The sequence below is a fragment of the Tiliqua scincoides genome, chromosome 4 (assembly GCF_035046505.1).
Source record: "Tiliqua scincoides isolate rTilSci1 chromosome 4, rTilSci1.hap2, whole genome shotgun sequence".
NCBI lineage: Eukaryota > Metazoa > Chordata > Lepidosauria > Squamata > Scincidae > Tiliqua > Tiliqua scincoides.
The window spans coordinates 131,688,204-131,700,967 of NC_089824.1; the positions used below are offsets into that span (position 1 = coordinate 131,688,204).

Consider the following 12,764-nt stretch of genomic DNA (forward strand, 5'->3'; position numbering starts at 1 on the left):
ATGAGGTGTGCGCAGGGGCTGATACTTGGATAGGAGAGCTAACTGCCCCCCATGCTCTTCCCTTGTTCTTCTTTGCCACCATGGCAATTGGGGTTGCCAGATCTGCAGGCATGAAAGTCACTGTGGTGTAGGATTTAGGGCACAATCCTATGTATGTCTACTCAGAGGCAAGTCCTGTTGTGTTTGACAGGGCTTACTCTTGAGAAAGTGGGGATAGGATTGCAACCTTGGAAGGTTAGTCCAGGACAGGGTTCAAATGTCCACTCAGCAATAACATTCTCGGGGGACCTGAGTCTCTCTGCTTCAGCCTAACCCATCTCAGAGGGATGTTGTAAGAATATAATGGAGGAGGGGAGAGAACCATGAGTGGGATAAAAATGTAATGAATAAGTTAGCTGTAATTTTAGAGTTTTAGATCTGAAATCTCCTGGAAAGGACTAGAACAGCCTTTTCCAAAGTGTGGTTCGCAACCCAATGGTGGGTCATGAGCCCATGCAAGGTGGGTTGCAGGCTGGGCCCTCCCACTCACCATTGCATCCAAATGGCTTCAAATTGGAGCCTTTCCAGAAGCTTCGGGTAGCCCTGGAGGCAAATTCTGGGTTGCACCAGACCCACTCTACTGGCCTCTGTAGGCCTCAGAATGGCTTGCAGAAGCCTCCGAAAGCTGCTTTTGGTTTTTGGAGACAACTTCTGGTTCACAGAGGCCAGCAGAGTGGGTTGACATCTTAGCGCAACCCAGAAGTGTTACCAAAAAGGCTGTTTTGTTTAGGGGAATTAGTATATTAACCTTTTGGAAACTTTTAGGACCATAGGCTGGATAACAAGACAGCGTAGAGCAAAGAAATCCCTTGTTTAGCTTAAGGAGGAGACTGGAAGAAAGGTAACTTTCAATCAAAGATTATATTTTTATTACAAAACACACAAAGGTAAACATAATACACATTTCTTGGTTCAAGTACTTGAAAAATGTACCTAGTGTTTATGGTGGGTGCATGTGCTATGTATTTGTGTATCCGAAAGGAATTCAGAAACAGATAGGTTGTAGGGAAGTATTTTAGGGGTTTCTTAATCTGCTAAACCCAGTTTGCTAACTAAAGATGGGGGAAGAAGGGAGGAATAGATAGGATGGAAGGGAAAGAGTTTTAGACGCAAGATATATTTACCTGTCCTGGGAGCAGTTGGATGGGAAAGAGTCCTAGGAAGGACCACTCCCGTGGGAGGGCAGCCAGAGAGAGCCATGTGCTCTGAGTTCTCTCTTAAAAGGGTTGTGTTTGACCTGGAAGCTGATCTAGAATGACCGGATCCCAGAGCTGTGCGCATGCTCAGTACACACAACGGTACACATGGAGTATGTGATGAACCGGAAGGAAGTCAGCTTACCAGCCAGGCTGACCTTCTGGGGGAGGGAGGCAATTTGCATAAGGTGCTTAAGAGTGATAAAGCTACAACAAAAGAACAATAGACTTCTTCCTCAGGAGGTGCATGCTTGTTTTGCATAATCAGGAGACATTCCTTGACTGGAGGAGGGGATGTAATCACCCTGAGCCCTGCAAACTTGTGACTTCCACCAGGGCCTTGGACTGGGGGGAAGGGTGCCCTGTATTCTGAGGTTTGACCTGCATGAGTTTTTAGTCCATAATACATACAAAATCACAACTTGGAAGGGAAAAGGGGATTTTCACGTAACAGAAGACACTTCCCCAGTGCTACCAGGAGCATTGTGACCCACTGTGGAGGATGAGGTGGGTCGTGGTGCTGCTATGATTGGGAGCCGCTGGACTAGAATATTCTGGTGAGAGGCTGTAATTAGGGCCACACTGCCATGTCTAAAGGATTCTGATTCAGAGGCACCAGGCACACCTGTCCAATTTCATTTTTGACTAGTTGGTGCCTTTCTCAATGTACCAGGCACTGCCATTTAACTCTCAGCATGGCTGGCCCATCCATGAAACCAACTGTAGTTGTTGCCTCAGGAAGGAGATTGGTAGGGGATGCCTGCCTCTATCTTCAGAAAGTTCCTTCACTGGGAGAAGCAGAAGTTGGCACATCACCTGGCAAGGGTGGAGGTGGAGACAGCATTTGTCACTCTGTCTTAGGCACCTGGTGGTCTCAGACTAGCGCTGACTCCCAGGCTCCTCCAGCACGTTGAGCAGTCTAGTGATTCACAACAGAGCTATTCTCCCTGTTATCATTTTTTTAAACGCAGTGTGTAAATGAATGTGCATAAGTAAAAATGGGAATTTTCAATTCCTGCCCTGTTCATAAACGGTCCCATTGTTGATGCATATGTATGTCGTGTTCAAAGCAGTGGTGATTGGGTCCCCGAGGACAAGGAGGTGGCAGGTAAGAGTAGTGCGGGCAGGTAATCAGGGAACAGTGGCAGTGGGGAAGGGGGAGAGCCATATAGTTAAACCTTCTTTAGCCCATCTTTAAAACAAAATGTTATTGTATTATAAACTTTTCTTCAGTGGGCACTCACATACTGTTTCCACTCAAGCATAAGTTTTTATTGCCTCTTGCCCTGCTGCTTAGCAACAAACAGCAGCATAGTTTGTCTGGAATGGTCTTTTGTCAGCTCTGTCGGGGTGATTTTGATCCCTCTTGTGTCCCTAAGCAGAAAAAGAAGCCTCTTGGATGTGTAGACTACTGTATTAGCAAAAAGGAAAGAGGTTTCCCGTAAAATGCCCAGAGTCACATAAATCTCTAAGTAGAGTGCTCCTCGGGAACAGGAAGAAAAGAAATGAAACCTCTGACTCCTTAATGTAATCAGTGCATTAATTTTTGCATGATTATACCTAAGTAACTGCTTCTCTTGAATCATTCTTGTGCCCTCAAGCCAAATCCTACTATCATTCACACCAGTGGCAACATTTCCCATCTGTCTGGTTCAGATGAAGACCCTTTTCATAGCTTAATGACTTCCGAATGGATGCACATTGGATTGGAATGGAAGCTGGATTGCAATGGCAGGTTCCATTCCCGTCCCATGTGCATCCAACTGGAAAGTCCGAAAGAGCCCATAAGAAGAAGGAACACATGCACTTGCAGGAAGGGCAGGCTCATTCATGACTATCTAAGCCAGTGGTCTCTAAACCAGGAGTCATGAACCAGCAAAGGTTGTGTGGATGTTCTGAGGGTTGCAGGAGGCAGCATTCCTTGTAAACTGCACAACTGGAATTGAAGAACTGTGCAACTTTCCTCTTGGCATTCTGGAGCATTTATTTAGTTAACTTGATTTGTAGTCAAGGCTGTCTCTGTCTCAAAGCCCGGCCTGAAGCCAAATTGAAAGGGATTCAGATAATCTGCTTCATTCAGCACCCTCTGGAGTTGAAATGCCACCACCCGCTTGACCACTTTGCCCAGAAATGGGAGGTTTGAGACTGACCGATAGTTATTCAATACAGTGCGGTCCGGAGAGGACTTTTAAAGAAGGGGGCAAACCACATCCTGCTTTAACACCATTGGTAGCACTTCCTCCCTCAAAGATGAATATACTACTCTCTCTGTCCATTCAGCCTGTCCCTCCCAGAAGATCTAATTCGCATGGCTCTAGTGGGCAGGTACTAGATGATGATGATGATGATGATGATGATTAACTCCTTAGGTCGCTGGCCTATATGTAAGGTCAAAAATGCTTGGGAAATGCTAGTCTAAACTGTGGTTTATGATGATCTAAATTGGATGATAGTATGAACTGGCAAGGGCAGGTGACAGTCAAGCATGAGATTAAGGGCCCAATCCTATGTAACCTCAGCACTGGCGCTGAGCTCCAGCATCGTCACTGGGTGTTGCAAACATGCCATAAGGCACATCTGCAGCACCGGGAAAGGAGGGGCCTCTGGCGCTAAACCTCAGCACCGCATGGAGGGTCAGCCGTCGCCCCAGCAGCACTAGCTGGTGATGAGTATTTTTGGGATGGGGAGAAGCGGGGAGTGGGTAGAGTAGGGTGGGGGGTGGAACCAGGGCAGGAAGGGGGTAGGACCTGTGAAGCTCTGCTCCACTGTATCCTGTCTTCTTTGTCAAACTGCAAAGTCCGAGACTGAGGCTCTCAAGTCTGCACCAGCAAAATAGCTTGAGAGGCCCCACTGTGGAGCCCAGGCCTTTTCCTGGAGACCTCCAGGGGCGCAGCTGGATACAGTGGTAGCCATTTTGGCACCGCTGCACCCAGTGGAGTCTTCAGGAATAGAATTGGGCTGCCCGTGGCACTTATGGCAGGAGTTGCATGTACATTGGAATTTGTATCTATTGTGTGAGTGCACCTTGGACTTACCTGCCTCAGAATCCTCTCCTCCCCCGAACCTTTGTGTCTCCTTTCTCTTATTTTCCCTTGGGGACCTTCTTCATATTTTGAAAACCTTGGTAATAACCACCAGACACTGAAGGGTTGGGTGGAGAAGAAAACATTGCAGAAAATTTTGGAAATATTGATTTGACTGCTACTAAGCAGTAGTCTGAGGGTTGGGGTATGAAAACAAACTGTGTTCCAACCCTAATTAAATCAAAAGGAAGTCCACTTATATAAGCACTTCATAACAGCACAGGCTGAATTAATTCATTTTGTATTGCATTTGCTTTGGCCTGCTTGTGTGTAGATTGTAAAATAAGCATTTTTCTCTTGAGTGGTTTTCTAAAAAAAAAAAAAAAATCAATTTAACATTCCCTTGTAAGTACCAAGCAGAACAGTCTAGAAACAGGAAGGGGCTGTTCCAAGTACAAGTGGCAACAACTATTAATGTGTCGATGTAGTAATTGATCCTCTGATCTTGCAACCCTTAAAAAAAATTACTTGAATATTTGCTAAATCGACTAGTAGTTTATGGGGGAAATGTTTTATACCTTGCTACAAAATGCTATTCAATTAATATGAAATAAAGCAAAAATAGCAGAACAGAAGTGTACTTGACTGTTTCCTGAATGCCCCATCTAATGACAGGTTGAATGGAGTGCCGAAATGCAATAATTGTACATTGAATTACAGTCTTAAGGAAGATGTCTTCCTGTTTTTGCATCGATTTTTTTTTTAACCTTCTACGAAATGCAACAGCTTGTGCACACCAACTGCAGGAGATGCTTTAGCTTAGCAACCCATCCGCTTCCCAACTACTGGCCTGATCCACAGCATTTTGTTTCCTCCTCACACAGGCATCAGTAGCTGTCAGCATGACATTGTCCTAATGGATTTGTCCTCCTGCTGTTATCCTTTAGGTGGAAATCCTGGATTGGAAGACAAAGCAGCAGCTGTGTTTTCTAGAGAAGGTAAATTGGAACAGTTTTAATTAATACATTTACAGTTTATAAGAATTTTGGAGTGTTCTATGTTATTTCCAGTGATCCTTACATCATCTTTGTAAGATGAAATGATGATTACAGACATTTTCTTGTAGATAGGGCGAGTAACTGGTTATTTGGTCTGTTTCCTAAATTAAAGGGGACCTACTCAACTTGGAAAACTTCCTGTGATATTTGCATGCCTATCAAATTATTATTTTTGTTACCTAGGTTGAGCCACATGCTACAATCAGTGATATCAGACTGATGTTCTATAAATTATGTGAGTATGCATATTTCAAAATTATACTTAAAAAAGAAAGGTCACTGTTCAAGGCATATGTAATTGCACAGAGTGCATTGTATCCAGACCATGGTTTGGATCCAGAGATGTGCTTGGGCATGCCCAGGGGAACTGCGGACTTCTTCCTTTCAAGTGACAGAACCACTGGTCATATTACAAACAGCTTTTCAGACTTCCAAGCCCAAGAGCTTCTTTAGATCCAAGCCAATTGAGGAAAATGTACAAGTTAAGGACATAGTATTTTCACCAGGCATAGAATCTGATTTCCAAACATTAAAGTGCCGGTTACCTCAGTGTATCTAACCCCTTCCTTTTCTGTTATAAATCTCACAATGGCTTTAGTGAACTTGTAAACAGAAACAAAGATGTTCCTCAAATCTAACTATAAAATAATTTGTATTTGGTGTGGCAAACTTGCTGGCTTTTGCAAATTCTAGAGAGATCAATATAGATATTATGTTTCTGTTTTTCTGCCCCACCAGACTCAGGGCAAATCCTATCCAATTTTCCAGTGCAGCTGTGTCAATTGGGTGTGTACTGCATCCTGTGGTGGGGAGGCAGTCACAGAGGCCTCCTCCAGGTATGGGAATATTTGTTCTCGTACCTCGGGGCTGCATTGAGGCTGCACCTGTGCTGGAATGCTGGATAGGACTGAGCCCTCACCGACCTTGGGCTTGCAGCTGTGATCCATGATAACAGCAAAGTCATTGGTTAGGATTAAGTGCTCATTTGTAATTCTGGTTTGTAGGGCAGCACATACCAAAGTTTGACCTGTTAGATGCTGAAAGCCCAATACTCCCTAACCCCCCCCCCCCATGGAGATGCAGCAGCACTGGCATGGCCTCCACTGCATCATACAAGACAGTTTGGGCTGCTGGAGGTCTCCTCAGGATAAGGGGCCCCTCATGCCCCCAGATACACCTCCTCTGCTATGTGTCAATTTAGACTTGCACCAGTAATATTGCAGGCACAAGTCCATATTGACCGATGCAAATGAATCAGGCCCAAGAAGAACGGAGTTTGGATTTGACAGGCACCACTGCTGCCAAACCCACCTCCCTCCTGGATCCAATCCACCAATCCCCCCTCCCTATCCCCTCCCCAGGAAGTATGTACATGTGCGCACACATTTTTAAAATTATGTATTTTTGTGTTCCCTACAGATCCCCAGTGGTACCCAGCAAGGCAGTCGATAAGACTTGAACCCAGTAAGTATATGCAGTGTATTATTATTAACTTTATCACTTTTTTACCAGATTCAGAGCAATAAAATACAAATTACAAATATGGTGTCACCATGTCTGGGGTAGTTTTTTCACCTACCCCAGACTGGTGAGGGAGGGATGGTGTGTTCAGTAGGTTTCATGTTTTAAAAATTGGTCATTTGTGTTTAATAAAGTGGCCCAAGTTAAAACCAAGACGCAGTCTGGTGTTTTTGTTGGGGGTGTGTGTGAGGGTAAACAGAATGCCAGAATGCTACCTCATAGTGTCAGATGCAGGGGAGTGGCAGCAAGATACAAGTATCTTGTTGCCTTACATCCCTCCATGAGGCAACTGATGGACCACTGACATACAGGAAGCTGGATTAGATGGGCCTTTGGCCTGATCCAGAGGGACTCTTCTTATCTCACTAAAGGCGCAATCCTACCCTGAGTTGGAACAGGCAAGCCAAGAGACTTGCACTGTATAGGGGCCCAAAGTGGCTCAGCCAGAGGTAAGGGGAAACTTTTCCCCTTACCTGCAGGTAAGGTGCCCTGGGCCCCTATACGTGTGGGTCTCCTCGGACTATGTGGGTACCCAGACTTGCACCACCGCCTGAGGTGGCACAAGTCCAAGGAGAGCGGAGAGGCTTGAAGCCGCTCCGAATTCCCCGGGAATGGGGGTTGGGATCCGGCATAACTGCTGGATCCCAGTTCCACCACCCGCACCCAGCCAGGCTGATGCAAGGCTTGCCAAAGAAACCTCCATGGAGGCTGTATGCATCCTCTGTGTGCCGGCACAGTTCACTCCCAAGGAGGCGCAAATGTGCTTTATGGCACATTTGCGACCCTTCTGGGCCAGCACAAGGGACTTGTGCGGGCCCAAGTAGTTCTCAGGATTGCGCCCTAACAATGTTAAAACTATGTCAGCATTGATAAATGACTACTGAAATGTTAACATTAAACTCTGAGAATGTCAAAGGCTTTCTAAGACAAGTTAGGTCTATGACCATGTACTTATAGGCAGGACAGCTTGGGTCCAAGATCTTAGTGGGGGACGGTTCCTCAGGCGTAGTATCCTCAGTGGGCCCCCCTAATCTGGAAGGTGAGAATTCTCTTATGCTGGCTTTGATCTTCTTAGGTGTTCTATGCAAAGTAAGTGTTATTCAGGCAGTGGGCCCTTTGCTGGATTTGGCCTCCGGGCAAATGCCTACTCTATCGCTTTCTAGTGCCAACCCTGAACAGAGCACTGAAAGAGGTGTGGTGGTACAAATCCATGTATTTAAGTCATTCTTGTTTTAGGCAGGCCATGGACTGCACAACACTTGTTTCTATTATTTCCCTCCCCTGCCCCAAGATCAAACTTTCTATAATGTTTTATAAGTCCCACAAATCCTGCACTATGAGAGAGTCCAAAGAATACATGATTTACATGCATTAGGGAATGATTCAATCCCTGGCATCTTCAGTCAAAGGATCTCAGCTGGGAAGATTGGGAAAGAATTCTGGTTGACAACCTGGGGAGCCCCCACCTCTTGGAATTGACAGAGCTAGATGGGCTGATGGTTTGCTTCAGGGTAAGGCAGGTGTATATGTTCTGATTTTCACAGACCCCTCCCTGCTTGTTCAAATGAATGCAGAGTTTATTTGGAACATGGGCTTTGATTCCAGCCAGTGGAATCTGCTGTTAATGCAAGTGTGTCAGACAGCTGTATCTTTGAGTTCTCCTCCTCATCTGATAAGCATGCTAACTTTTCCTCTCTTCTCCTCAGAAGGAAAATCTCTGAGGGATGAAGAAAGCCTTCAGCTGCTCCCTGTCGGCACAACGGCTACATTCTATTTTAAGGATTTAGGACCCCAAATTGGATGGACTATGGTGAGCTCCAAAGTCTGTGATGTATTAATCAATGAACTGGTTTACCTGAATGAATCCTTGCATCACTTTTGCTTTGTTGTGATATAATATACCCATATTCTCCCTGGTTTTCCAGCCAGCACAGATAATCTTTTTCTTTTCCTGGCAATTATTTTAAGCTTATGAGATGGTGGAAAAGTAGGGTGGGGAGATAATTGCCACAAAAACTTGGCAGGCAAACACATTGCAAAGCAGCAGTGGTTGCTTGGCAACTTGACAAAACAAGCCTTGCAGAAAGCATTGGCTAGTCAGAGATGCAGCAAAAATAAGGCACAAGGAGATGCTACAACCTTCCTAAATTAGGGCAAGAGGGAGGGGATCTGCTGCAGTCTGGCTGAGATATCCAGACCACCACTGTTGGAACCATCAACTGTTGGGGGCCATCACTGTTGGAACAGGAGCCTTGACCCATAGTGTTCCTCTTTCTTTTTTCCTGACTGAGCGCTGTGGTGACACCTGCATGGCAGGCAGAAATTAAGTTTTTTTTTTGGTACAAAAATGTAATGAGATCAAAGTTTACCTCTACCAAATTTTGAATCATATGTGTAAGAATGCCTTTATGTCTCCATTGTTCTTCTGTTCATTCCTACCTGCTCTCCTTGACCCCCATGGGACTTTACATGGCTGATTGTGGGAAATGACTAACCAAATAGGCAGCCATACTCGGAGTCTGAGCTGTGTGCATAGTGCAGCGGTAAAATAACACTAAAAGCCTAAGATTTACTACACTTTGTAGGTTTAAAATATCACAGTGCTGCAGCACAAATCTGAACGCTTAAGATGAGTACAAACAGGAGTTGTTTGAAAACCTGGAGGTGGTATTGACACGTTTTTTTCCTCTGCCTCCTGCATGCTCATTACTTATCTTTCTTCCTTTGCAGCGCTCTTCATTTGCAGCCCTTCCTTTCACAGAATGCTAGAGGAGGAACACAGGAAACAGTCGACCAGAACACTAGAAGAGGGAGTCAACCAGATCAGGAAGCTGTCTGCTTCCTGTTAGTGTTCTGGCTGTTTACCTTCTTTAGCATTCCGGCACACTGCTTCTCGCATTCCTCCTCTGCTTCTCATGTTTCTCTTCCTCCTCCTTATTCTGCAAACAAAGAGTGCTGCAAAGAAAGAGACATGAGAAACAATGCTCAGCACCAACAGTAAGTATAGGTTCTGCTTATAATCGTGGATGCGGAATCTGCAGGTTGGGGGAGAGGGAACATATCCTCTGTGGATACATGGGGACAACTGTACAATGAATGTTCCTTGTGCAAGTTCCCAGCAGGCCCTTTACATCCATGCACCAAGAAAGCTGACCGACCTTTGCAGATATTCTCAACAGCCATGCTGCCTTCCTTAAGCCAGGCCTCATGTGACTAGTGGAGAGAAAATCTGGCAACATATGTGAGACTTGGCAAGTGTAAGTTTAATTATCCATAGAGATTAGGGGGATAGTGTATACTACTGCTAGAGGGAGTTAAGCACAACAAACGAGTCCCTTTGCTGGCAGTCAGTGCAACGGAGAAGTGCCATGGTAGTCTTCTAATAACTTCTCTCTCTTTTGCAGGTCTTTTTGATAGAATATACGGGCCCTTTGCTCATCTATTTTGTGTTTTATTTCCGCATGCCTTTTATCTATGGCCTGGATGACAGGTTAACCACGAGCCGACATCCAGTAGTTAAGTAAGTCGTACTTCAAGGCCCGAGAAGTTAATTCTTGGGTATCATAACTTTATGCCAAATGTCTTACCCTATTTGTCTCTGAAGCTTTCTGAAATGCTTTTATCTTGCTGTTTCTAGCTTGGCATGTATCTGCCATTCTTTCCACTACATCAAAAGGTTGATTGAAACAATATTTGTTCATCGGTTCTCCCATGGGACTATGCCACTGAGGAGTATTGTGAAGGTAAATTGTCACAAAATCTACTTGCAGCCCTTAAATCTAATCTGGCCGCTTTCCACAATACTACACTAGCCCAGGTTTTGGTGCAATTTTGGGGGTGTGGTACCACCATTCATACCCCAAAACCTGGAGTCTGCTTCTATTAGCACCCCACTACTGAAGTTGACTTGCTGCACTACCAGTCTTATGTCTTCTGGTTTTTCTCCACTGCTGTGATGACTTTGGGTCCACTAAACTCCCTTTCTTCTAATCTAGATACACGTGAAAGTTCCTCATCCTGTCTTCAGAGCTTATTCTTCCCCCAGAGCAGGATGAAAATAGAACTAAAGGAGGCATTCAGCAGGGAACATCTGCTGAATACAGCAACCCAACATAGAATGCTTCCCTCTCTTTCTGTAACTTTTATGCAGACAGGCAGCCAAGTCTAACTAGGCCTAGGCTGCCCTTTATGGCAGCAGAACATGGTTCTGCTGTTATAAATGACCATAAGGAGGTGCTCATAGTGGGCTGATGACTCCATTTTGGAACCACTGCCACAAATGACCTCTGGCAGTGAAGGTAAGCAGATGCACACCACCTCTGCAGGGCTCAGAGAAGCCCCCTGAAGCTTAGGGAGCACAGCTCCTCTCAGGTTTGTAGGCTTGAGGGGAGACAGTGACCAGAAGTAGCCCTCACCTATGCAGGCCAGTCACTGGTTGGTGTCACAATTATCACCCAAGAAGTCAGGGAGAAATTAGGGGGAATTCCCAAATCCTGGCAGGATGCAACCCACACCCTCTTCCACCAGCCTCATTCACCTAACCCTTGAGGAAAATATAGTCTGCTTATAATACCATAAGCGCCCAGGTTCTTTTGAAGTACATTCCCTTGGTCAATAAAATGTGTTGCACTTAATCTTCGAAACAGAAGGGTTTTATTATAAAAAGGATTAATCTCTAAGGGAACTCTAGTTGCTCCATAAACATTAGTACATACATTTACAATAGCATACCAAAATAAGAAAGGATAGCAAGGTTACCTAACAGGAAACTAAGAGGTACCAATATTATAGGCCAGTCAGCCACATAGTATTCCTTCTAGCATGTTCCAGCACAAGACCTGCTAACCCATACTTCCTTCCTCCTGCTGTTGTCCTTCTCTGTGAACCCACACCCAGGTTTTATACTCCAAATATTAATGAACTACACCTGGACAATCACAGGTCTTCTAGCAACCAACTTAAAACCTTTTAAAGGAAAAGGCAACTTGCCCAACCCTCTGACAGCTGGAAAGTTGCTAAGCGACATTCACCTGTATATTACATATAATTTATTACATGTAATTTATTAATTACAAGAATGCAGTAGGCCACTCACAGGGAGAAGGAAGACATTTAAGTTCTTTTCCAGGACATGAGGCTAAAAAAGAGAGCATAGCCTTAAAAAAGAGGATATCTGGTGACCCTGCCCGCCCCCTAAAAGGCATGTGAGAGGCTGTTTCTGGGTTTACAATAAAAGAACAATCTTTGTGACAAGTGGCACCTCTCTGTGGGGATTGTTCATGCAGACAATGCCATTTTTGTGAAGGTGAGGCTTGCAGAGGGCTGTTGCCACCACGCAAATCAGAGACTTGAAGGATTGTTAATTAAAATAAGAATTATTATTATTATAAGTATTATTGCTACCACCACCACTACTACTACTACATTTTTATCTGCTCCTCCTTCCAAGGAATTAAAGATGATATATGTGGTTCTTTCCCCTCCTTACAGCAACCCTATAATGCACAGGTTAGGTTGAGAGAGACAGTGCCTGGCAGAAGATTTTTAGGGGAGATTTTAGTTCCCCTTTTTTTATGGTTATAAACTTCTTGGTCCTTATGGTTATAAACCTCTTGGTACTCAGGAGCTTGCGTCCTGAGTACACTTCTGTACTGCAGCGAGTCATGGACTCTTCACTCACAACAGGAGAGGAAACTGAATGCTTTCCACATGCGCTGCCTCCGACGTATTCTCGGCATCACCTGGCAGGACAAAGTTTCAAACAACACAGTCCTGGAACGTGCTGGAATCCCTAGCATGTATGCACTACTGAAACAGAGACGCTTGCGTTGGCTCGGTCATGTTGTGAGAATGGATGATGGCCGGATCCCAAAGGATCTCCTCTATGGAGAACTCGTGCAAGGAAAGCGCCCTACAGGTAGACCACA

The 12,764-nt window shown here is 44.9% G+C and overlaps 1 protein-coding gene across 7 annotated transcripts in view; it reads left to right on the forward strand.

The window, feature by feature from the left end:
* The window catches only part of LOC136647764 (very-long-chain enoyl-CoA reductase-like), a 38,433-nt gene that overhangs the window by 7,839 nt on the left and 17,830 nt on the right, over positions 1-12,764 (forward strand). For 6 of the 7 annotated variants that reach the window (XR_010794301.1, XM_066623522.1, XM_066623524.1 and 3 more), the window contains exons 2-7: positions 5,206-5,256; positions 5,500-5,551; positions 6,736-6,780; positions 8,544-8,647; positions 10,242-10,357; positions 10,475-10,580. Coding sequence is in view for 6 of the 7 variants with exons in the window: in XM_066623522.1 (XP_066479619.1) it covers positions 5,206-5,256; positions 5,500-5,551; positions 6,736-6,780; positions 8,544-8,647; positions 10,242-10,357; positions 10,475-10,580 (474 nt within the window). In the remaining variant the exon portion in view is untranslated. The remainder of the gene's footprint in view (positions 1-5,205; positions 5,257-5,499; positions 5,552-6,735; positions 6,781-8,543; positions 8,648-10,241; positions 10,358-10,474; positions 10,581-12,764) is intronic. The other variant, XM_066623528.1, reaches the window with a different exon arrangement.